Here is a 27344-nt window from a genome sequence, read left to right on the forward strand (position 1 = left end):
AGGGGTGATTAGAGGGGGAGAAGAACACCGAGTCTCGTTATATGCGGATGACCTATTGTTATACGTGTCGGACCCAGCGGGGGGAATGATAGAGGTTATGCGAATTTTGAGGGGGTTCGGGGATTTCTCGGGGTATAGGCTAAACATGGGGAAGAGTGAATTATTTGTGATACATCCAGGGGACCAGAGTAGAGAGATAGAAGGCTTGCCTCTAAGGAAAGTGGAAAGAAACTTCCGATACCTGGGGATTCAGATCGCTAGGAGCTGGGGAACCTTGCACAGACTTAATCTGACACGGTTGGTAGAACAAATGGAGGAGGACTTCAAGAGGTGGGACATGCAGCCTCTATCGCTGGCGGGCAGGGTGCAAGCAATTAAGATGATGGTCCTCCCGAGGTTCTTATTTGTATTTCAATGTCTCCCTATACTAATCACTAAGACCTTTTTTAATAAAATAGACAGGAGCATCACGAGCTTCGTGTGGGCAGGGAAAGTTCCGAGAGTAAGGAGGGGGTTCCTTCAGCGTAGTAGGGACAGAGGAGGATTGGCACTACCGAACTTGGGCGATAACTATTGGGCCGCCAATGTGGCAATGATACGTAAATGGATGATGGAGGGTGAGGGAGCGGCGTGGGAAAGACTGGAGAGAAAGTCCTGTAAAGGGACGAGTTTAGAGGCGCTGGTGACGGCGCCGCTACCGATCTCACCTAAAAAGTTTACCACGAACCCGGTGGTGGCGGCAACATTGAATATCTGGGGACAGTGGAGGCGACAGAGAGGGGTGCGGGGAGCCCTGGTGGGGTCCCCAATCAGGAACAACCATAGGTTCGCCCCAGGAAGAATGGATGGAGGATTTCAGAGCTGGTTCCAGTTGGGAATTAGGAGGGTGGGAGATTTATTTATAGATGGGACTTTTGCGAGCTTGGGAGCATTGGAGGAAAAGTATAAGTTGCCCCGGGGAAATTTCTTGAGATATATGCAGGTGAGGGCATTTACTAGACAACAGGTGAGGGAATTTCCATTGCTCCCGACACAGGGGATACAGGACAGGGTGCTTTCAGGGGTGTGGGTCGGAGAGGGCAAGGTGTCAGAGATTTACCGAGAGATGAGGGAAGAGGGGGAGGAGTTGGTGGGCGAACTAAAAGGAAAGTGGGAAGAAGAACTAGGGGAGGCGATAGAGGAGGGTATGTGGGCTGATGCCCTAAGCAGGGTAAATTCCTCTTCCTCATGCGCCAGGCTTAGCCTGATTCAATTTAAGGTGCTACATAGAGCACACATAACGGGAGCAAGATTGAGCAGGTTCTTTGGAGTGGAGGACAAATGTGGGAGGTGTGGCGGGAGCCCGGCAAACCACGCACATATGTTTTGGGCATGCCCGGCACTGGAAGGGTATTGGAAGGGAGTGACGGGAGTGATTTCGCGGGTGGTGAAGGCCCGGGTCAAACCAGGCTGGGGGTTAGCTCTATTTGGAGTTGCGGAAGAGCCGGGAGTGCAGGAGGCGAAAGAGGCCGACGTTGTGGCCTTTGCGTCCCTAGTAGCCCGGCGCAGGATCCTACTCATGTGGAAGGAGGCGAAACCCCCCGGACTGGAGGCCTGGGTAAATGATATGGCGGGGTTCATTAAACTGGAGCAGATAAAGTTTGCCCTGAGAGGATCGGCTCAAGGGTTCACCAGGCGGTGGCAGCCATTTCTCGACTACCTAGGGGAACGTTAGAGGGAAGACAGATGACCAGCAGCAGCAACCCAGGGGGAGGGGGGCGGGGGGGGGTGGGGGAGGGGGGGTTTAGTTTAGGTCAAAGATAAAGGGGTTTTGTTACTTGTGTATTGTTTAAAATTTCTGTATTGTTATTGTTGCGTTTGCTTTGTAAGAGGGGAAAAATTGTTGTTTGGGAAAAAATTTTCAATAAAACATTTATAAAAAAAAAAAAAAGAAATAAACAAAGGTGCTACCTGACATGACATTAAACATAGTCTGAGCCAGCAGGGTGTTATTGCAAGATTTTGGAACTCTTTCTGATTTTCTTCTCTGCAGATTCAATATTTAGTATTAATTCCATTTCATGTTCAATGAATTTAGTGATATAAATTTGTTACATTTTAGGTAAAAATCAATGCCTCTCTGCCTACCGAAATGATGGTCACAGACCTCTGAATTAAAGCAAAGTAGGCCTGATTTAAAGGATAAGCGCAAAGGATTCAAGAGGACAAGGTGTGCAACATGGTGGCACAGTGGTTAGCACTGCTGCCTCACAGCGCATGGGGTCGGGGTTCGATTCCGGCCTTGGGTGACTGTGTGGAGTTTGCACCTTCCCTCTGTGTCTGCGTGGGATCCCTCCATATGCTCTGGTTTCCTCCCACAGTCCAAAGATGTGTGGATTAGGTGGATTGTCCCTGCTAAATTGTCCCTTAAGGGTCCAGGGATTTATAGGTTAGGTTAAGGAGTGTGGTGATAGGGCGGGGGAATGAACCTAGGTGGGGTGCTCTTTCGGAAGATCGGTGCAGACCTGATGGGCCAAAAAGCTTCCTTCTACATTGTAGGGATTCTATGAACATGCAATTGTTCATTTTCTTTCAGAAAAAAATCACCTCAAATTTTACATTCAGTGGGGTTTCAATAGAGACGCAGTGGCAGATGTTTAAGGGGATATGTCAGAATACACAGAATAGACACATTCAAACAAGAAAGAAAAGTTCCAACCATCCATGATTAACTAAAAAGTTAGACAGTATCAAATTTAAAGAAAAAGCATATAACCGTGCAAAGGCAAGTGGCAAGTTAGAAGATAGGACAGAATATAGAGAATATCAATGAATGACAAAAAAAAATTAATAAGGAGCGAAAAGGTCGGGTGTGAGAGGTTAGCTAGAAATATACAGTCAGGTATTTCTATAGATATTTAAATAAGAAAAGAGTTAACAAAGTGAGACCTGGTCCTTCCCTACCAAATGCTTTCATATCATTTGAAATAATTTACATTCAACAGTTTTCATTCAATGGCAATTTTTGTGCCATGATTTGACATCAGTTGTTATAAAATTCTATCATTTTGTCATCATTTGGTGTCATTTACACTCACAAACAATCATCTGGCTATCTTTTTATTTCATTGTCACTCAGAACGGCCCATTTAGTCATCCTTTTCACAGAACCACACTTGCGATATCAATTGATAGTTACCAACTGACATCACTGTCATCAATTGACATCCTGCAATGATCACAACAAAATATGACCATATGTAGCCAAATTGTTCCCAAGTCCCAGCTGATTATGTGTGGTGTGTGTAGGGTCACCCCCCCTCCGCCCCACACATACTCCCACCCAACCTCCCACCACATCCTTTATTCCCCTCCCCAGAGTTCTCTTATTCCCTCCCTTTCTTTCATCCCTACCCCCTTTTCTACCCCCTTCATTCCCCATTCCAACCCTCTCTTCCACATGGAGGGAGCGAGTGTGGTGAGTGAGTGTGAAGGGGTGGAGGTGGTGGAGGGAGGGAGCAGGCGAGTGTGGAGGGAGCGAAGGGGGTGTGTGGAAAGAACGAGGGAATGAGTGAGGGGTGAGTGTTGACGGAGTGGGGGTTCGAGTGTTAGGGAGTGTCGTGGGCAAATGTGGAGGAAGTATAGGGGTGGTGTGGACGGGGCAAGGGAAAAACAGGTGGTCTGGTGGGAGGTAAGTTGGGGAGTAGGGAGATGGAAAGTAAGTAAAGTCCCCGATGAAAATGAATTAAGATTTGATGGTGATCAAGTGGTGCTCCAATGCATCTACTGTATAGCGGAACAATATTTTTAGCCTAAATGAAAAACTGAATAAATCAGCTATTATTTAATTAACTAATTTCCTTGTATTTTTCAATGCAGGTTGCTGAGCGTATTTGATAGCTTTGAGTGCTCTGGGATAGCCTTGAGCGCACTATCAAATATCATTCCAAGTTGTAATCGAGAGCATTGAATACATACGAGAGCAGAAATTGTCAACTTTTTCGTGTAGGGATGGAAAGCAAATCTGGGGAATTACTAATGGAAAATTAGGAGATGGAAGATGAACAGGTATTTTGCATCGGTCTTCACTATAGAGCAGTGATGGGCATATAACCTGCATATATACATTTTTGAAATTCATGCACCGGAAAACCTAGATCCCTCTGCACCTCCAAATTTGGCAGTCGTTCTTCATTTAAGATTCCTTTTTCTATTCTTCTTGCCAAGTAAGCGACTTCTATTTTCCCACATTTTACTCCACCTGCCAGATTTTTGCCCACTCAACATAGCTATATCCGTCTGCAACCTCCATATGTCCTCTTCACAACATACTTTCCTACTTAACTTTGTGTCATCTGCAAATTTAGCTGTCATGCCTTTATAAACAATAAAACGTTGAGGTCCCAGCACAGAACCCTGTGGATCTCCACTTCCCACATCCTGCCAATCTGCAAAAGACCCATTTATGCATACTCTCTGTTTTCTTCTAGCCAGCCAATCTTCTATCTATGCTAATATGTTACCCCCTACACCATGAGCTTTTAATTTCCACAATAACCTTTGATCTTGCACCTTATCAAATACCTTCTGAAATTCCAAGTATAGTACGCCCACAGGTTTGCCTTTATCCACAGCGAATGTCACTCATTCAAAGAACTCCAATAAATTCATTAACCAGGGTTTCCCTTTCACAAACCCATGCTGACTCTTTCTGATTACCTTGAGGTTTTCATTCTGCCCTGCTATGATCGATTTTAAAACCTCCCCCACAACAGATGTCAAGATAACTGGCCGATAGTTTCTTGTTTTCTGCTTCCCTCCCTTCTTATATTTGCTACTTTCCAGTCTGATGGACCTTTCCAGAATGTAGTGAAGTCTGGAAAATTAGCACCAATGAGTCTACTACCTCATTAGCCATCTCTTTTATGACCCTGGGATAAAGTACACCAGGACCTGGAGACTTGTCAGCTGACAGCGCCATCAATTTGCTCAGTACCGCTTCCCGAATGACTAATTTCCCCAGGTTCCTCTCTCCCTTCCATCTCCTGATTTCCAGCTATTACTAGAATGTTTTTTTATATCTTCCATAGTGAAGACAGAAGCAAAATATTTGTTCATTTCATCTGCCAATTCCCTATTGTACATTATTAACATCCCATTCTCACTCTCTTGAAGATCAACACTCACTTTATTTATTCATTTCCTTTTTAAATATCTGTAGAAACTCTTGCTATCTGTTTTTAGCTAGCTTCTCCTCATACTCTAATTCCTTTCTCTTGATTAATCTTTTAGTCATTCTCTGCTATCTTTTATATTCTGACCAATCATCTGACCTACCATCTTCACACAGTTATTTGCTTTTGTCCTTAAGTTTGATGCTTTCATTAACTTCTTTAGTTCAGTACAGATGGTAAGTCCTCCCTTAGAATTTATCTTCAGAGTAAGAATGTACATATTCTGAATTATCTCTTCAAAAGTCTGACCTGCTTCTCTCTTGATCTATCCCCCAGTCTAATATCCCAGGTTACTTTAGCTAGCTCAGCTTTCATGCCCCTTATTTAAGTTTAAAAGAGGAGTGCCCCAGTCAAGATGGGAAGGAAAATATATAGCCATTTGACCCATGGTCTGCACTGTCCCTCTGAAACGCAGCCTACCTAGGCCCATTCCCCTACTCTATCCCCGTAACCTCCCTAACATACACATCTTTTCAACACTATGGGGCAATTTAGCAGGGCCAATCCACCTAATCCGCACATCTTTGGACTGTGGAGGAAACCAGAGCACCTGGAGGAAAGCCACACAGACAGGGGGAGAAATTGCATACTCCACACTGACAGTTACTCAAGGCTGGAATTGAACCCGGGTCTCTGGCGTTGTGAGGCATATATATCTCCATCCGCTGGACTCCTAGTAGCCAATCTGGTGCTAATGGCCTAAGCATTACCTCTTCCAACACACAAATGGCTTTTAATCAGGGGCCTTATTTAACAACCTGAAAGCAAAGTTGCGTGGCCAAAATTTGAGCAGTCTGACTGCCTTTTAATTAACAAGCTGTTGGAAGTTAAAGTCAGTCACTGTTTGATCCAAAGAAAACAGGAGCTCCAGGTAAGCAGCCTGTACCATCTTACCATCAAGCAGGTGGCAACAGAAAGAACTCTTTGCCCTCATCAAAACTGTGGACAATTGAAACATTAGAACTTGTGCCTTGAAGACTAACTCAACATCATGTGCTTTCTCCCCTGGTGGGTGTCATGATATTCAAACATACATCATAACACATACATAATGATAGACAGACCAACGGACCAATTAGCACACATAACACAACAGCCAATCACAGACAAGAGCAGACACAGTACAAGACAAGAAACACGACACTTCATGGGCAGTCCATCTGGAGACAGCACAGGGCCAGGACCTCATAGCAAGACACTCACACATTCACAACGTGCTGAGTACCAAGTCTGATGTATAAATAGTTAGATGGAATAAAACTGCGTTGTACCAATCGCAACCGTGTTGGTTCGTTTGTACCTCAGAGCACCCAACACCTCATGATACCAGGCATGAATCGATACCTACCGGCAAATCTGCCATCCTGAGGAATGGACACCCGCAACAAACCGCAGCCGTTGCAAGTCGCTGGGAACCTGGGCACAAATTGTAAGCTCTTCAAGCAGCGCTTCGAACTCTTCATGCAAGCCAATGAAAAACAGGGCACCTCGGACGAAACAAAGATTGCCATCCTCCTCACTACCGCAGGTCAGCACGCCATCGACGTATACAACTCCTTGGTGTTTGCGGAAGGCGAGAACAAAGCTAAGTATGACACGGTCCTCCTCAAGCTCGACAAGCACTTCAACGTTGAGGTCAACGAAAGCTTTGAGAGGTAGGTCTTTCAGCAGCGCCTGCAAGGTAAGGATAAGCTCTTTCAGTCCTTCCTGACGCACCTCCGCATAATCGCGCAGTCCTGCGGTTACGACACCACCTCAGAGTCCATGATCTGGGACCAGATCATTTTTGGCGTTGCCTCCAGTGGCCTACACCAGCAGCTTCTAAAAATTAAAGGCCTGACCTTAGCATCTGCAGTTGAAGCCTGTGTCCTGCATGAGAATGCGACTAGCCGATATGCCCAATTTCAGGCGACCGAATCAGCACGGAGGGGGTCCCACGCGATCGAATCGGCAAGCCAGGCCGCCCACGAGGCCGAACGCGTCCAGGCAATCGAGTTTCTCCCGGCCCGCGGCCCGGACGAGGGCGGCCGTTTCGCGCGCTTTTTAAGGCCTCCCGCGTTTGTGCGCGCCAAAACCTACGGCAACACTGAGGGACGTGCTGCGCAGGAGCGCCCGACGCAAGACCAAACTACGCATGCGCAGTGGCGTAACGAACGCCATGACGTCATGACGTGCGGCAACTGTGGAGTTGCACATTTAAAAGGGCAATGTCCTGCAAAAACCCGACAATGCCTACGCTGTGGCAAGATGGGCCACTACACTGCCTACTGTCGAGCGGCTCAACCTGTTGATCTTCCACATCTCCGACAACCTCGCAGGAACATGCGGACCATTCAGACTCCACATCACGACATCCAAACCGACGACACAGATGACCAAGACGCCTTCCGGGTTGCGGTCATTGATGCGAACCGGGTCAACACCATCAATCCGGGCGATGAATGGAGTGCTACCCTAACGGTCAACCGATCGCCGATCACTTTCCGCCTGGACACTGGCGCCTCCGCCAACCTCATAGCATGGTCAGCCTTCTACGCCATAAAGGTCAGACCACCAATCCAGCCATCCCGGTGCAAGATGCTCGACTACAACGGGAACGTTATCCCGGCCATGGGATCCTGCCAGCTCCAGGTGACACACAACACACACACGGCCACACTCTCGTTCGAGATAGTTGGCTCATCGAAGGACTCCCTGCTGGGCGCACAGGCAAGCAAGGCTCTCCACCTTGTGCAACAAATCCTCTCTCTCTCTCCAGACGGCACGTCTGACTTCCCGGATGCAGAGTTCTACGCACAGCTCCAATCGCTCCTCGCCCACAACCAGGAGGCATTCGAAGGCATGGGAACACTGCCATAAACCTACTGAATTTGCCTCAAACCGGACGCCATCCCGGTCGTTCACGCACCTCGCAGGGTTCCTGCGCCACTTAAAGACCACCTCAAGCAGCAGCTGCAGGATCTCCAGGACCAAGGGGTCCTATCCAGGGTCACGGAGCCCACGCCATGGGTCAGCTCCATGGTGTGTGTCAAGAAGCCCTCTGGCGAGCTCTGCATCTGTATTGACCCCAAAGACCTCAATAATAATATTATGAGGGAACATTATCCCGTGCCCAAACGGGAGGAGATCACCAGTGAAATGGGCCAGGCGAAGATATTCACGAAACTGGATGCTTCTAAAGGATTTTGGCAGATCCAACTGGACCCGTCCAGCCGAAAGCTATGTACCTTCAACACCCCTTTCGGCAGGTTCTGCTACAACCGGATGCCATTTAGCATCATCTCGGCATCCGAGATCTTCCATAGAATCATGGAGCAGATGATGGAAGGCATCGAAGGGGTGCGCGTATATGTGGACGATGTCATCATCTGGTCCACCACACCGCAGGAGCACATATATCGTCTCCAACACGTTTTTGCCCGCATACAGGAAAACGGCCTGCGCCTCAACTGAGCCAAGTGCTCCTTTGGCCAGACCGAGTTGAAGTTCCTGTGGGGACCATATCTCCCGGTCAGGGGTCCGTCCGGATGCAGACAAGGTGAGCGCCATCACAGCCATGCCGCAGCCGGCCGACAAGAAGGCTGTCCTACGCTTCCTTGGCATGGTCAACTTCCTGGGGAAGTTCATTCCCAACCTTGCCTCCCACAAGACGATTCTGCACCACCTCGTCAGAAAATCCACAGAGTTCCAGTGGCAACACACGCACCAGCTGGAATGGGAGGAGCTCAAACGCAAACTCACTACGGCACCAGTGTTGGTGTTTTTTGACACGTCTCGTGCCACCAAAATCTCAACTGATGCCAGCCAATCCGGCATTGGAGCAGTGCTCCTGCAGAGGGATGACACGGCATCATGGGCCCCAGTGGCCTATGCATCGCGGGCCATGACCCCCACAGAGCAGCGCTACGCGCAAATCGAAAAACAATGCCTGGGCTTGCTAATCGGTTTAGACAAGTCTATGGTCTTCCACGGTTCACGGTCGAAACTGACCACCGCCCCCTGGTCAGCACAATAAACAAGGACCTGAACGAGATGACCCCTCGCCTCCAGCGCATCTACTTAAACTCAGGAGGTACGACTTCCAACTGGTCGACACTCCAGGGAAGGACCTCATCGTGGCAGATGCCCTATCCAGAGCAGTGAGCACGCCGCCAGATGCGGAGGGGTTCGTATGTCAGGTCGAGGCACAGGTGGCTTTCACATTGGCCAATCTGCCAGCTACTGATGCACGTCTGGCCCACATTCGCCGTGAGACTGCGGCTGACCCCCTTCTACAACGTGTGATGCGCCACATGACGGAAGAGTGGCTCAAGGGGCAGTGCCCACAATTCTACAATGTACGAGACGACCTAGCCATCATTGATGGTGTCCTTCTGAAGCTGGACCGGATTGTGATTCCGCACAGCATGCGCCAGCTGGTTCACGACCAACTACATGAAGGCCACTTGGGGGTCGAGAAGTGCAGGCGGAGGGCTCGAGGGGCGGTATACTGGCCGGGCATCAGTGACGATATTGCCAACATGGTGCTCAACTGTACAACCTGCCAAAGGTTTCAGCCGGCGCAACCTCCTGAGACGCTTCTGCCCCATGAGCTGGTGACGTCCCCCTGGGCGAAGGTGGGTGTCGACCTATTTCACGCGCTCGGCATGGACTATGTCATCATAGCTGACTACTTCTCAAACTACCCAGAAGTCATATGCCTGCACAATTTGACGTCGTCTGCTGTCATCAGGGCCTGCAAAGACACCTTTGCTCGCCACGGCATTCCGATGACTGTCATGTCGGACAATGGGCCCTGTTTTGCCAGCCATGAATGGTCGTCCTTTGCTGCTTCGTATGGCTTCACACACGTGACGTCCAGCCCTCTGCATCCCCAGTTCAATGGAAAGGCGGAGAAGGCCGTTCATATTGCCAAGCGGCTCCTCTGCAAGGCTGCTGCCGCCGGGTCGGACTTCTACCTCGCCCTGCTGGCCTATCGCTCGGCCCCACTAGCCACTGGTCTCTCACCAGCACAGCTGCTGATGGGTCGCAACCACTGTGCCTTCCATCCTGGCACCAACAATAGACCATGCTCCGGTACTGCATAGGATGCAACTGCAGCACGATCACCAGAAGAGATCGTACGACATACGGGCAACTGATCTTCCCTCCCTGGCCCCTGGAGACAACGTCCGCATCCACCTACCAGACGGTGGCTGGTCAGCACCTGCCGAAGTTCTCCGACGCGTGGCTCCCCGCTCGTTCCTGGTACGCATGCCGGATGGATCCATGCGTAGGCGCAATCGCCGAGCCCTTCGCTTACTTCCACGCTCGCAACGGGACCCTACACAGACGCCGTGTCCTCCACTGGTTCCTGATAGCGACTTCGTGGAGCTGCCATATACCATGCCCCTTCTGTCGCCGTCCGTGGCCAGGCTCGCACCTCAGCCGGTGGTTCTCGACCCACCCTTGAGGCGGTCAACCCGAATTCGTCGCCCACCTACTAGACTGGACTTATGAGACTGTTCACAGGTCAAACATTTGCAACCACTGTTTTATAACATGTCACTGTTTTATCGTTACAGGCCTCGTTTGATCGTTCCAAATGTCCACGTTGTTCTTCTTTTGTTATGGTACAACCTCATTAGCATGTCACACCTGACATCGCACCTTGTATATAGTTAAGCCCCATGTACATGATGTAAATATTACGCACACACACACACCTTTAGCTGCACTCAGGACACATTTATATTTATAACCACGTAGGCACATAATCTTGTAAAAAAGGGGGGATGTCATGGTATTCAAACATACATCATAACACATACATAATGATAGACAGACCAACGGACCAATTAGCACACACAACACGACAGCCAATCACAGACAAGAGCAAACACAGTATAAGACAAGAAGCACAACACTTCCTGGGCAGTCCATCTGGAGACAGCATAGGGCCAGGACCTCATAGCAAGACACTCACAGTCACAACGTGCTGAGTACCAAGTCTAATGTATAAATAGTTAGATGGAATAAAACTGCGTTGTACCAATCGCAACTGTGTTGGTTCGTCTGTACCTCAGAGCACCCAACACCTCAGTGGGAATCTCTTTTCTGGAAAAATGGATCAACCTACCCTCTGAAGGAAAATTTCATTAAACGTTAAGATTCTGGACACAGGTAAAACACGAACTTGTATTTTATTGTGGCCGAGCCCTGAACCTCCTCGCCCTTATCCCTTTTTACATTGTTTGAGTGCAAAGGGATGAACTGTGCAAAACCCTCTCCTGCAACCATGTGTGCGTGTGGGTGTTGCATGTGTAGAAATAAAGCAACCCCTGTATTTTATCTTGCTTGCTGTAGAAATTATTTATAGAGGATTGGAGCACTCTGTATTTAAAGATTGGGGAAAGTATATACTTCTAAAAAGGGGGAAATCAAGAATCAAAAAACACCCTTCGGTTTATGGATGGGTAGGGAGAGGGGGATTAGTGAAAGGGCAATTATGTTCAACCAATGTATTGGAGTTCTTTGAATGAGTCTTATGTGCTGTGGATACCGGTGGATGTACTGTATTTAGATTTGCACAATGTATTTGATAAGTTGCCACATCAAAGTTTAGTGCGGAAAATAAAAGCTTATGGTGTAGGAGTAACATAGTGGATAGAAGATTGGATTTGGATTTGTCACATTTACCGAGGTACAGTGAAAAGTATTGTTCTGCGTACGGTCCAGAGAGATTATTCCATACATGAAAAAACATATGACAGATACACAATATACACAGATATCGGGTGTAGCATATGGAGTGTAGTATTACTCAGTAGGGAAGATGCGTGGAGAGATCAATCCAGTCCATAAGATGGTCATTCAGGAGTCTGGTAACAGCGGGGAAGAAGCTGTTTTTGAATCTGTCACTGCATGTTTTCAGACTTTTATCTCCTGCCTGATGGGAGAAGTTCGAAGAGAGAGGTGGGAGGGGTCTTTGAGTGCGCTGCCCACTTTCTCAAGGCAACGGGAGGTGTAGGCATAGTCAATGGATGGGAGGCATGATGGACTAGGCTGTGTTCACGACTCTCTGTAGTTTCTTAGATTGGCCAGCTAACAGGGGAAAAAAATTGGCATAAATGGGTCTTCTGGTTAGCAGGATGTAATGAGTGGTGTGCCACAGGGATCAGTGCTGGCACGCAACATTTTCCAATTTATATAAATAACTTGGATGAAGGGACCAAAGGTATGGTTGCTAAATTTACTGATGACACAAAGATAGGCAGGAAAGTAAGTTGTGAAGAGGACACAGGAGGCTACGAAGGGACACAGATAGTTAAGTGAATGGGCAAACATCTGACGAATGGAATATAATGTGGGCAAATGTGAAATTGTCCATTTTGGCAGTAAGAATAAAAAATAACCATATTATTTAAATGGTGAGAGATTGCAGAGCTCTGAGATGCAGAGGGATCCTAGTGCATGAATCACAAAAAAGGCTAGTATCCAGATACAGCAAGTAATTAGGAAAACTAATAGAATGTTATAGTTTGTGAGGTGAATTGAATGCAAAAGTAGGGATGTTATACCTCAGTTGTATAGGACACAGTGCGACCACATCTGGATTCTTGTGTACAGTATTGGCCTCCTGATTTAAGGAAAGATATTAGTGCGTTAGATGAAGTTCAGAGAAGGTTTAAAGGTTAGACAGGTTAGGCTCATATCCATTGGGTTAACGAAAAGTAAGAGGTGACTTCGGTTGACACCTTTAAGATCCTGAAGGGTCTTGACAGGGTGGATGTGGAGAGGATGTTTCCTCTTGTCGGAGAATCTAAAACAAGGAGTTAATGTTTAAAAAAAAGGGGTCGCACACTAATGACAGAAATGAAAAAAAAAAAATATTCTCTCAAATGGTAGTGACTCTTTGGAACTCCCATCCTCAAAAGGCAGTGGAAGAGGAGTTATGGGATGTGGGCGTTGCTGACGAGACCAATATATTGCCTACTCCTAATCGCCCTTGAATAATTTGAAGACAGAGGTAGATAGATTCCTGATAAATAAGGGGGTGAAAGATTATTGGGGGTAGGTGGGAGACTACAATCAGATCATGAATGATGCAGCAGGCTTGAGGGACTGGGTGGCCTACTCCTGTACCCAATTCTATTGCTCCTAATTCCCATGTTGATACTAATGAGTGCCAAGCCATAATACCCCTTCCCCTTTCCCAATCATCTGCGATCATATCAAGAATAAAACTACAAATTGTATAAACTTAACCATTATTTGTGATCATTTTAAAGATTTTATATTTACAAAACTGCACATATAACATAGTCAGCAAAATCTTAAACCAACATTTTCAAACAACACTAGTTTCACAGTGCATTTAGAATATGACAAATTAAGTGCTATCAAGCGGTAATTACTCAGCAATAACCTGCTCACAGACACTCAGTTTGGGTTCCGCCTGGGTCACTCAGCTCCTGACCTCATTACAACCTTGGTTCAAACATGGATAAAAGAGCTGAATACCAGAGGGGAGGGGAGAGTGACTGCCCTTGACATCAAGGCAGTATTTGACCGAGTATTGCGTCAAGGAGTCCTAACAAAACTGGAGTCAATGGGAATCAGGGGGAAGACTGGTTGGAGTTATACCTGGCACAAAGGAAGATGGTTGTGGTGGCTGGAGGTCAATCACCTCAGCTCCAGGACATCACTGCAGGAGTTCCTCAAGGTAGTGTCCGAGGTCCAAGCATCTTCAGCTGCTTCATCAATGATTTCCTTTCCATCATAAGGTCAGAAGTGGGGAGGTTTGCGGATGACTGCACAATGTTCAGCACCATTTGCGACTCCTCAGATAATGAAGCAGCCCATGTCCGAATGCAGCAAGACCTGGACAATATCCAGGCTTGGGCTGACAAGTTGCAGGTTACATTCACGCCACACAAGTGCCAGGCAATGACCATCTCCTACAAGAGAGGACATAAGCACCACCCCATGACATTCAATGGCATTACCATCGCTGAATCTCCCACAAGCAACATACCGGGGCTTACCATAGATCAGAAACTGAACTGGACTAGCCATATTAATACTATGACTACCAGGGCAGATCAAAGGCTAGGAATCTTATGGTGAGTAACTCACCTCCTCTCAACCCAAAGCCTGTCTACCATCGACAAGGCACAAGTCAGGAGTGTAATGGAATACTCTCTACTTGCCTTGATGAGTGCAGCTCCAACAACACTCAAGAAGCTCAACACCATCCAGGACAAAGCAGCCCGCTAGATTGCTGCCCCTTACACAAACATTCAAACCCTCCACCACCCTCTACACCTCGGGGACTGCAACGGTTCAAGAAAGCAACTCACCACCACCTTCTGAAGGGTGCCTACAGATGGGCAATAAATCTGTAAAACCAATAAAACCAGTGATGCCCATATCCCATAAATTAATTTTAAAAAAGAGATGTTTCATATTTATTTTGCACATATCACTAAGTCAATCTTTGTAGTCTTATACAGCAAATTTATTCTTACTTCCTGTCCCATGTAGGACAATGGGCAAGATTCTGCCATCAGCCCCGGTCCATCGCAATTCTTTTTTTTCAGCCCAGATGGCGTCCTGTTCCTGGAGGTCTTCCTTAAATGTACTTCACCAGGTCTTCTGTGGTTGGCTCCGTCTTTTTCCGTCTGATGGTGACCATTCTATTGCCACCATGACTATACATCCAGGAAGCTGAATTTGTATCTTGCCAATCTCAGCTGTCTCTCTGTCACAATGCCCCACAGGTGCCTCTAACCAGTTCACTGTATCATCATTCTTTGCTTATGATGCCATCTATCCATGTGATGCCCAGGACCATATGTAGGCAGTACTGGTGAACGACTTCCACTTTTCTATTCTCTTTCATGTCTCACTGACATAGAATGTGGTTGGTACTATTATAGACATGTAGAGTCGCAGTTTAATGGTCAAGTTGATAGTTTGAATGCCCAGACCATGTGGAGCCACTGCTTTACCGATTCTTGTGTGGATGTTGGATCTCAACATCATCCTCACGAGAGATTTTGCTTCCGCAGTAGGAGGTGTGGTCGACGTCCTTGGTGTTCTGTTTTCCGATGGTGATGAGGGCCTTGTTGCTGGTCAGTCATGATTGTCCTGGTTTACTCACAGCTGAATGTAGACCAACCTTGATGCCGTAACTCTCAATTCTGGTGATGATGTCTTGGAGCACGCAAGATTCTTTGGCAGACAAGATGATGCTGTCTGTGGAATCCAGGTCTATCAAAGACAAGGGCACATCAGACCATTTCTAGCTGGTCCTTTTGAACATATCTGAGGTACTACTAAAGTAAGGCAACATCGAGGAATAGTGGGAAATCGACAAAAAAGGCATTAAGCAGGATGCAGAAGTTGGGCGGAGGAGAGGACCCAAAATGTAAGTTAATTAATGAAAGAAACCTGGCAAACATCAAGAGGGACCAGGAAAAGAACATTGAGTGAAGACCATAAGAAGCACAGAAGATTATTAGATAAAACCGTGAAGAAGAGCTGCAGGAAAAGACAAACAAGGATGGATAGAATTAAAAGGCAGGAAGCATAAGAAGCAGCAAATCAGAATGACTCCCAGATCCTGTACAGGATTTCACGAGAACTGACTGGTGCAAGAAGCAACACCATTGTACCAATCAAGGGCAATGGCGGTCGGAGACTATTGACAAACAAGGAGCAAGAGGTGAAACGAGTGGAATACTTTAAAAAAGATCTTCAATCAGCCAAACCACTGATCCACATTTCTCAATGACTGCCCGCACCTCAGCAACTGAATGTCAACCTGGGAGAAATTATCACAGAGGTTCAATGAGCCACCAAGAACCTGAAGAATCAGACATCTTGGATCAACAAAATACCAGCAAAGCTATTGAAAGATGGTAAGAACAAATGTCACAACAGAGCTCATGGACCTGTTCAACAATTTCTGGACTGCGTAGAATATCCTGGGTGACTGGAATCGAGGAGTAATCATCAAACATCCAAACAATGCGAACACTTCAGTAACTCCAAAAACTGGAGAGGCATAACACTGCTGTCAATACCTGGCAAGATTTTCATCATGGTGCTCAATAGATTGAAAGCAGAAGTAGACGGTGAAAGTCGCCATAGTCCCAGAGGACCATAGACTGCTCTCCGCTTTGAGAGAGAGAGAGCTGACTGTTGGTGATTTAACCTGAGAGTCACCACACCTCAGGCGTGGGACAAGATTAAGAAGGCGGGCCTTCACGGTAACCTCAGCCGGGAATTGAACCCGAGCTGTTGCCGTTGCTCTGTATCATGAACCACTGAGCTAACTAACCTCCCTTCATGAGCAGGCAGGATTCCGCAATGGCAGATCCTGCAGCAAACAGATCTTTACAATCAGGATCATCTTAGATGAAAGTCATAGAGTTTTTCAGCACAGAAAAGGCCCTTCGGCCCATTGTGTCTGCACCTAGAGTATCTGAGGCCACTTGTTATCAACTTCATTTATTTCAAGAAGACTTTTGAAGCATTCATTGGCAGTCACTCTGGTACATCACAAGACAATATGGCATGCCAGAGCAGTATATTAACACCTTCATAGCCTTAAACTGTGACTCAAACCGCTGCATCAAGACCAGCAGAGCCACCATGGACTACTTCGCCATCATCGCAGGAATATGGCAAGGCTGCATACATTCCCTATTCCCTTTCCCCTTGGTTATTGATTTCATCATGAGGAAGATAATAGTGGGTGCAGACTTTGGCAAGTTTTTACAAACTCACAAAAATAAATCAAAATTTCTAAGTTCCAAACTCCTGTACCAGAGTGAACTTGAAATGGCAGTGAGGCTGTCATGCAAAAATACAATGAATAATATTTACCTTCCTCATGAATCAATTCTATTATTTGCACAGGGAAAATTTCCAGTTAACCATAAATTAATGTTATAACAAATCAGAAATGACTTAGCCAGATCACATTTTGACTGGTTAGAATCCCAATGGCTAAATTCATCAGCATAATAAACGGCAATTTGCTTAAAAAGAATACTTCACACTTGGATGCATTTCCTGAGTTTTCTGGGACACTTGGAAAATCCAAAAAGGTTTCAGCAACAAAAACTCAATTGGTTATTCTAAATATAACCTATTCAATTTCGAAATTCTAAGTTCAATTGCCTAGAGATCGTTCAATAATTGCCAATTAATTGTCCTGATTTATTGGTACGCCACTAATGGAAGGTTTTAGTGGAGGCAACAATAGAAGATCACAAGCAATCTCTTCACAGTAATATGTAATTGAATTTTTGTTATAAAAATGTCTATCTCAATGTTACCTTGTGGATTAAAATACTGTACTACAGTGGAAATGTTAAATTGGGCCACCTGATTTAGGGTCAAGCCACAAGTGAGTCCCTTTCTCAATTGCAACAACTCACAGGGGTGTAAGAGATATCAAACACTAACGTAAAGTTAATCATATTAACTACAGGTTATATTTAATGTAGTTGAGGGTTTAACCCACTTATTCTATATCTACTTAAAAAAAACAATTACTACCCTGGAAGTGTGGTCAAACTAAATTCTGAGAAATACTTTTGAAAGTCACTTTACACAAAAATTAAAAATACTTCTGAATACACATCCCGAGGAACAAAGAATATTAAAAGCTTACAGTACAATTTCTGATTATGAATATTTCTTATTAGTCATTGAGATATATGTGCTGGGAATGAATAAGTTCAACAAAACTGAAATAGTTGAGGAATGTTGCCCGGCGCTTAAAGAATTCTGGCAGGGGTTTTCAAGGGTGATGTCTATGATTCTGGACACTCGGGTGAAGGCGAGTCCAACAGTAGCGGTATTTGGGGTGTCAGAGGATCCGGAAGTGCAGGAAGCGAAAGAGGCCGAGGTACTGGCCTTTGCCTCCCTGGTAGCCCGGAGACGGATCTTGCTAATGTTGAGGGACTCGAAACCCCCAGGGGTGGAGACCTGGGTTAGCAATATGGCGGGGTTCCTCAGCCTGGAGCGAATAAAATTCACCTTGAGAGGGTCCTTGATGGGGTTCTCCCGGCAGTGGCAACCTTTCCTTGACTTTCTAGGGGAGCAGTAAGTGTCAGCAGCAGCAGCATCCAGGTGGGGGTACTGTTGATACAATGTGAGTTGGGCATGGAGACAAAACTCACCTTGTTCTGTTTTTTTAAAAAATTCTGTTGTGTAAGTAGTTTCATTGTAGGCTTTGGGATATGTTTATTGTTATTGTTTATTACTATCTGTATTTCTATTTTTGTTATGTAAAAACATTCATTGGAAAACTTTAATAAAACATTTATATAAAAAAAAAGTTGAGGAATGTAACTGAGTGCCAAGACACAGATATGGAACTATGATTCATCATTATGGTTATTAATCTGTAACTTTGACATAGCGAGGTATAGAGCATCGGCCATTAACCTCTCCCAAAGTAAGTAAAATTGAAAGTATAGTAACACTGTCATTGTTACACATTTCTCAATGACTAGTTATGTAACAGCAATCTCCAACTAATCTTCTTGCCCAAGGTAGCCAATTGGCATAGATATATACCAGAAAGTAAAGTGGAAAAGGAGGAAGAGGAGAAAGTAAATAGTCCTTCAAACATTGAAGGAAAAATTGCAAAACGTCCTTCAATTTTGCATTTCCTAGTTTCCTTTGGTGACTTCAGCTGAGTGACATGATAAACCCTCTCATTTTTATTAGATGTTCCAAGAGATCCAAGTTGAGAATGCAGATTAGGTCCTCAAAAGTGCAAGCCAAAACAAAGTTGTACACAGTCACCATTACATTAATATTAATGTACTGTTCTGATGCAGAAGTTACAAATAGCAGCCTGTATAGACAAATAGGAGTATTTAATTCATGCTGCAGGGCAACTAACGAGTGGGTTTGAAATAAGGTAATTAAAGGTGGCATATTAAAAGAACTTTAAAATAATGCGGAGAAAGACTATGTTGAATATATTCTCAACTCAGCCAAAGTGCCCATATATCCCTGTATCTATACCAGGGAGAATGAATTATCTAAAATTGAGTTTTGACAAGCATGTATGTTGACTAAGAAACTGAACCGGTTTATAAATGGCATTCATGCTGCAGCATCCCTTTGCATTTAATATATAAAACTTCAATTAATGGCATAATACTCAATATTAATTATTGCCAACACCACGAGATTAAGACCTATCATGTCATTATTGCTGGAGTAGCAAAGATGGAACTCTATCCATCATTAAACCCAAATTACTATTGTCTGGAAAATGAATAGGTTGACAACAGCATAGCTATCGTTCAGTTAGCAGGCTTAGCTCAGTTAGCTGTACAGCTGGTTTGCGATGCAGAGCAAGGCCAACAGCACGGGTTCAATTCTTATAACGGCTGAGGTTATTCATGGAGGCCCTGCCTTCTCAACTTTGCACCTCGCCTGAGGTATGGTGATCCTCAGGTTAAATGACCACCAGTCAGCTCTCCCCCTCAAAGGGGAAAGCAGCCTATTGTCATCTGGGACTATGGCGACTTTACCTTTCCGTTCAACTGAAATCAGACTTCTCATTGTCTAAAATTGCACTTCTTAAAACAAGCTGGTTAGAATCACACATTACAGAATAATATAGCTTAATAACATTTCAATTTCCTTACGTTTTTTTAAAAACGCATTTTATTACAAACTTGTATCAAAGCAGGTTACAGCAAATAAACACCCCGGGAAACCCAACAATCAGCGATACAGTTTGTACAGATTTTTCTCCTTTTTCACCCCTCCCTCTCCACATCACCCACTCCCCCACCCGCCTGCGACGAACAGCTCCTCAAACACGGTCACAAACATCCCCCACCTTTTCTCAAACTCCCCTGCTGAGCCCTTAACTCATACTTTATCTTCTCTAACCGCAGGAAGTCATACCCTGAAAGAACCCACTCATTCACGCCCGAGTCATATGCACCGTGTGCACCACCTTAAACTGTATCAGGCTCATCCTTGCACAAGAGGAGGTCCCGTTTACCCTTCGCAGTGCCTCACTCCATACTCCCCAATTGATCTCCATTCCCAACCCGCTTCCCATTTCTCCTTGATCTTCACCACCCGCTCGCTTCCCTGCTCCCCCAGATACTTATATATATCCCTAATTCTTCCCTCCCCTTCCACATCCGGAAACAGCAGTCGCTCCAGCAGAGTATATCCCGGCAATCTAGGGAACCCCTTCCAGACGTTTTGTGCAAAGTCCCTAACCTGTAGATACCTGAACTCACTACCCCTTGGCAGCTCCACCCTCTCCCTGAGCTCCTGCAGACTGGCGAACCCTTCCTCCTGACCAGCCCCACTTCCCTCCACCTCCTGTATACACTATCCATCCCCCCCCCGCCGGCTCAAACCCATGATTCTCACACAGCGGCGTTAGCGCCGACATCCCTTCCACCCTAAAATGCCTCCTCAGCTGATTCCATATCTTCACCGTGGACTGCACCACTGGGCTCCCTGAATACCTACTGAATACATTGCCATTGGCAATGCTGCCGACACCATAGCCCTCAAACTAAACCCCTTACAAGATTCCTCCTCCATCCTAACCCACTCTATCCCTTCTCCTTCCCACCACCGCCGCACCTTGTCCACATTCGCCGCCCAATAATAATGAAGCAAGTTCGGCAACGCCAACCCCCCCGCTTTAATTTCCTTACCTTTGATTCACAAAAACGCTGATCAACTCCATGTTGACATAAGACAACAGATTTTGGCCTTTCCAATTCATATTCTTGACACATCACGTGAAAGATGAAAGTTTGTCCCCACTCTAGCAGATTTGCCAGCTACAGAAAATAAAGATATCGCAAACTTTGTTAGAGTACATAGTCAAGAGTAGAAAGTCAAAGAATATGAAGATAGAATGTAGCAGAGTAGCTTGATCAATTCCACACCATTTCCTTGGTTATGTGAAAAAAGTATAAACTATTCCTTGAATAAATTACACTAGCCTTTTTTTACACTAAGTACACAGAATCATAGAATGATTACAGCTCAGAAGTATTCAGCCCGCCAAGTCAGTGCTGGCTCATAACAAGGGCAACTCAGATAATACCAACCTCCTACCATTTTCTGTAAAGTTGCAAATTTTCTCTTTTCAGGTGCTCATCAATTATTTCTTGAAACCCACGTTTGATTCAGGGGGGTGGTGGGGAATAAGGAGTATGGGTTGGGGCGTGGGTGGAGAAGAAAGGATCCAGCTGTTGTGGCTCACATGGGTATTACTGACAAAGACAGTATTAAGAAAAAAGTTCTGCCAAAGGAGTATGAGCAGCTCGATGTCACATAAAAAGCAGAACCACAGAAGTAACAAACTCTGGATTACTACCCGAGCCACAAATAAATTAGTACAGCGTAAATATATACCGTAAATAAGATCAGAGAGTTGAATGCATGGTTAAAAATTGTGGGTGGAAGAAATGGGCTTTTAATTATGGGTACTGGCATTCGTACAAGGGAAAGACTGCGATTGGGAGTTTCTTCATTTGAACTGTGTTGGGACACTGTCCTGCTGAATCATATAACTAATCGTATAGCTATGGAGAGGGGCGGAATTCATATGAGCGGTGATTTGGAAAGTTAACGAGAAAGGACATGGCAATAGTGCAGGGTAATGATGAGGGTAATGATAACCAGAGTGTGACAAGAAGAAGCAGATCATACAAACACAAGAATGCACAAGCAAGGTCACAGAGTCATGACTATTATAGAGGTTTGCAGCATGAAAAGAGGCCCTTCGACCCAATTTGGAGATAAGACTATAATCAAATCAGCCATGATCTTACTGAATGGCAGCACAGACTCATTTGCCTCCACCACCCTCTCGGGGCAATGCATTTCAGATCCTGATCGCTCGCTACATAAAGTTTTCCCTCATGTCACCCTTGATTTATTTGCCATTCACCTTATTCTTCAGCCAATAGAAACAACGTCTCTATCTACTAGACCCCTCATGATTTTGGATATTTCTATCAAATCTCTTCTCAATTTTTCTCGAAGGAGAAAGGCCCCAGCTTCCCTAATCCATGTATGTAACCGAACTTCCTCATCCCTAGAGCCATTTTCATCAATGTTATCTGCACCCTCTCCGAATATATTCACATTCTTCCTTGAATGTAGCACCCAGAATTGACACAACACTCCAGATAAGGCAGAACTAGTGCTTTACAAAGGCCCATCATTAGTTCTTTGCTTTTGTATTCTATGCCTTTATATTTGTAAAGACCAGGGTCCTGTTTGCCTTTTCACTTTTTCAATTTGCCCAGCCACCATCAATGATTTAGGCACACTGACCCCTGGGTCTCAATTCCTATACGGCCTTTAAAATTGCCCTCTTTTTTTATATTTAGTGCATCACGTCAGACTTCTATGGCTACACCTTGGTTTATTCCTCCATCATCATAATACCCATTCCCAAAGCACATTCACATGGAGACAACACCTGCCTACTACCTTTTCTCTTCCTACCAACCATGGTCCATACACTTCTTCAAAGTAATACAGCAATTTGCTTCTACTTCTTTCAATTTAGCATACAATATTTGCTGCTTATCATACTTTGTCCTCTACATTGGGCAGACCAAACACTGATTGGGTGATTGCTATGATCAACATCTCTATTCAGTCCTAATCTATTGGCTTGCCATTTTAGTTCTCCATCATAGTCCCACAATGAAGTTCAACAGAAGCTCAAGGAATGGTACCTCATTTTTAATTAGACTCTTTATAATCTTCCAGATTCAGTATTGATGTCAATAATTTCAGATCATAACCATTGCTCCCATTTGTTTGTATATGGTTCTGCTGTTGCCATTTAGTCTCCTAGACTCATTTTCATGCTCCTTTACTTGTCCCATGACCACCCCGTTATCTTGCATCTTCATCCCTTTTATCATGTCATAATTTCTGCCTTCCGCTCAATTACAGACATTCCCTTTTTTTCCACTCTCCTCCTCCACCCAGCACTCTTTTTTCCCCTGCTGCTGTTATAAACCTGCTTAGAAACTGTTACGTATTCCAGGTCTGATGAACGGTCATTAGCCAAGATGTTAATTCTGTTCCTTTCTCTCCACAGATGCTGCCCAACCTGTTGAACATCGCCAGCATTTTCTCTTTTTATCCATATGTGTGCTCATTTTATGATTGCAACTGTCTGAATTACTTGTAAAGTTACTCAACAAGAGTTATGTTTCAAATTACTGCATTCTTCATCAGATAGTTAGTGCAAACAATGGAAACGTCTGCTGCCTGTTACCTGCTGCTCTTTAATAAAAATCAAAGCTACAAGTTGCAGCAATTAATCATGAGAGACCACCTACAAACAATCTAAATTGTCGCATACCAACAGAGTTAATTAATCTGCTACAGTTCACTTGCGACTTGATAAGCAAAATTGATTGTGACAGATATATACATCAGTAAAGCTAACCAGTCTGCTGCTCGCTGTCAATTTGTTTTTAAAAATCAGGTTAATCATGTGAAACTATTACATTTTTAAAAATAAATCTGCAACAGATATCAATTTGTTTTTTCCTCAATTTTCTTCATATTGAAGTTTCCTCTAAAATTCTTCCAGAAACATTGATCTTTTTTGATTTTACACAAAGTCAGCACAAAATTCTATAAAGCAATAAACTTGCCTTCAAAAAATTCCTTTAACTTGTTTTCTATAAAAGGTCAAATGAATAATGAAAACAGATGAAGGCAAGTATATAATTTCAAATTTTCCTTTATGATTTCAGTTTGAATTCCTTCCTTGCCCTTCGAACTTTGTTTAACTTAGGACATCCAACACTGCTCACAATTCTACATTGCAGAAAAGAACCAATCAATCGGCTCCTAGCTGAATGCAACTGGCCACCAAGTAATCACAAAGTGATTCAATTGACATATTCTGTGCACACACCACAAATGAGCTACCACTGGGGAAGCATAGAATATGGAAACTGATTAATTACACTCCGATATATAAACGTAATTCCGCTTGGGTCACTGTCTGTGCGGAGTCTGCACGTTCAACCCGTGTCTGCGTAGGTTTCCTCCGGGTGCTCCGGTCTCCTCCCACAAGTCCCAAAAGACGTGCTATTAGGTAATTTGGACATTCTGAATTCTCCCTCAGTGTACCTGAACAGGTGCCGATGTGGTGACTAGAGGCTTTTCACAGTAACTTCATTGCAGTGTTAATGTAAGCCTACTTGTGGCACTAAAGAGTATTATTATTAACTGTATTAAGTTAGAAATCTAGAATAGAAGCTATTAAGTAATTACTTTATATATCTTTACTGAGGAAGGAGGGCAAGCTACTAAATCTACTATGAGATTTTCAGGAACAATAGAGGAGAGGTTGGATAATTTGTAAAAAATAAACTAGATGCTGTTAAAACAAATTAGATACTCTGAGGATAGACAAAAGTACTTGGACTTTTTATGAATCTTAGGACATGGGGCTAAAATCAACCAACATTTTTAAGTTACTAATCAACAAGATATATTTTTAAACGTGTACACAATTATGTCACAAGACTCACAGTAGTAAACATATGCTCCTGTAACTGATATTAATATACAGATCAAAGAAAGGGAAAAAAACAAAACGCAAAAAACAACTTAGTCTTCCACACATTTGACAAACTACCTGCGGCAAGGTCACTTTGGCTGTAAGCAGACCTGCTTGCACATCAATCAGCCATGAATATTCCAGTGTTGCACTGTTTAAATGTAGCCCCTCTGCTGAGAACATGGCATGGGCTCGTAACTGCAATCCAGACAGGCTGATATGACCTTCACGAAGTAGCCCATCCACGGATGGCCTCTGTAGGTAAAACAAAAAAAGAGTAAAATCACTACGATTTACATAACTGCTGTTAAAATCAAAATCAAAAGCATAATATGAATTAATGTCAACATCTAGTATATTTTGCACAAATTGAAAAATAACCAAATGTCCAAACTGTCCTAACTCAAGGGCTTCAAGCAAATTAAAAATTAATCACTCTCAAATGAATATATGAGTTCTCAATGTTTCAGTTTTATAAAAATGTATTTAATTTTTTAAAAACTTTTCCAATTAAGGGACAATTTAACATGGCCAATCCACCTATCCTGCACATCTTTAGGGTTGTGGGGTAGAGAGAGACTCACGCAGAAAAGAGGAGAATGTACAAACTCCACACGAACAGTGACCCGGGGCCGGGATCGAATCCGGGTCCTTGATGCGCCATGGGGCAGCAGTGCTAATCACTGTGCCACCATGCCACCCTAATGTTTCAGTTTTTAAAGCATATTAGGAGCTGGAAAAGTTCAAGTCATCAAAACAAAAAGGTACTTCTTGTACAAACTTACACAATATTCAGTAGTGCAAATCAAGCTACAAAGGCATAGTGTGTTTTTGCCTCAAGCATGATATGCAATGATAAACTGAATTTTTGCTTCATACAATTTTTAAAGGTTAGGCTGGTGCATTTTCAAAATGACATCAGCTAACACTTTCTCCAATGCTGTCTCCAAGTAATTTCCTTTCTGCTGGGACAAAGCTAGTCCGTGAATTAAAGATATTGCTCCTAATTCAAAGAAATAAACATTCTATTCATTCAAGAATTTTACTGCAGTTTATCTGTTATGCATCTACAATATAAAGAGGGCTATGAATATTATATAATCTGTTCAACAATTCAGTTTGTTCTTTCAATATGGGAATCGGACATAGCTCCAAACAGAAAAAAAAAACATCAAAGGATTGATGTGCGGTGGACAGAAAAGGCAAAAATTCCTACTGACACATTTTTGGCAATGGAAGTGGGCAGCAGGTAAATTTAGCGCTCCCACTTCGTATTTGTAGCTCATGTCAGAGTGGGTTTCTTGCTGCTGGCCTCTTCTGCACCAATACCAGGTGTCTCTGCATTCTGCAGGAGGCCAACAACACTGTGCTGAGAACATGTGGTGCAACCAACCTGCTCTCCTTAACAGCAGTCTAGAAGGAAGTTGCACTAAAATGTCTAAGCTCAGAATTAAAGGAAGCACAGGACACGCAAGCACAATTTTTTTTTAATATTCATTTTTACGGGATGTGGCTTCACTGGCTAGGTTAGCAATTGTTTCCCATCGCTAATTGCCCTTGAGAGGTTGTCTTCTTGACTCACTGCAGTCCATGTGGTGTAGGTACACCCACAGTGCTGTAGGGAGGGAGTTCCAGGATTCTGGCCCAGTGACAGTGAAGGAATAGTAATATATTTCCAAGTCAGGATGGTGAGTGACCTGGAGGGGGACTTCCAGGTGGTGGTGTTCCCAGGGGTGCTCAGGTAGTATCCTGAAGATTTCACCCCCACAACCCAAAGGGCTGCAGGCTAGGTGGATTGGCCACGCTAAATTGCCCCTTACTCAGTCACAAATGCTGCTTTCCAAAGACACCCTGTCCCAGCACAGGGGTACAACGACCTTCATGCAACTGCCACCTGCGTGCAGGTACTTGACATGGGACTCCCATTGACACCAATTCTCTATCACCACAGGACTTGGCAAATCGATCCTGTTAGTGGCCTGCATGTGGCTTTGTTTAATGTGGGGACACCACCATTGTCCTCACAATCTTAATGAGTTAGTGGTCAAGTTTCACTGGCATGTCGAATCACAATGACCGCAACTACCTTGCTGCTGAAGCCTTCTTTCACCTTCACAGCCAGGGAGATGGATATTCTTTCTTCGCCCATTCTGCCGTGGAGGAATTTTTGGACCACATCTTGCTGGCATGACTTTGCCACCATGGATGGCCCATCAGGAGCAAGGAGCTCTTGAAGTCATCACTCAAGAGATCTTCAAGGCATTAGTCAAGGGATCTTCAGAGTGCACAATTTTCTCCACCACATTTAAGTAGTAATCCATGGAGGGGCCTCACTCCTGTATGGCAGGGAGAGCTGGACTGGGCATCAGTGACACATAAGAGCACTGGAGTGCAAACCTTTCACTCCTGGTCCAACTAACCCACGGGTCGTCCTGCTCCATGTGCCAAAGGTGGATCAAGACTTGGCCTGTTCGTTCACATGAAGCCCCATGACAGGAACTTGCAACTTAGTAGACATCATCATC

At 44.6% G+C, this 27344-nt stretch overlaps 1 protein-coding gene across 10 annotated transcripts in view; it reads right to left on the minus strand.

Moving 5' to 3' along the window:
• kiaa1109 (KIAA1109 ortholog) overlaps window positions 1-27344 on the minus strand; it is a 626997-nt gene that overhangs the window by 361346 nt on the left and 238307 nt on the right. For all 10 annotated transcript variants that reach the window (XM_072495716.1, XM_072495713.1, XM_072495719.1 and 7 more), the window contains exons 23-24: window positions 24898-25074; window positions 20921-21049 (exon numbers count right to left, since the gene is read on the minus strand). In XM_072495716.1, coding sequence (XP_072351817.1) covers window positions 20921-21049; window positions 24898-25074 — 306 coding nt within the window. The remainder of the gene's footprint in view (window positions 1-20920; window positions 21050-24897; window positions 25075-27344) is intronic.

The sequence above is a fragment of the Scyliorhinus torazame genome, chromosome 3 (genome assembly GCF_047496885.1).
Source record: "Scyliorhinus torazame isolate Kashiwa2021f chromosome 3, sScyTor2.1, whole genome shotgun sequence".
Classification (NCBI taxonomy): domain Eukaryota; kingdom Metazoa; phylum Chordata; class Chondrichthyes; order Carcharhiniformes; family Scyliorhinidae; genus Scyliorhinus; species Scyliorhinus torazame.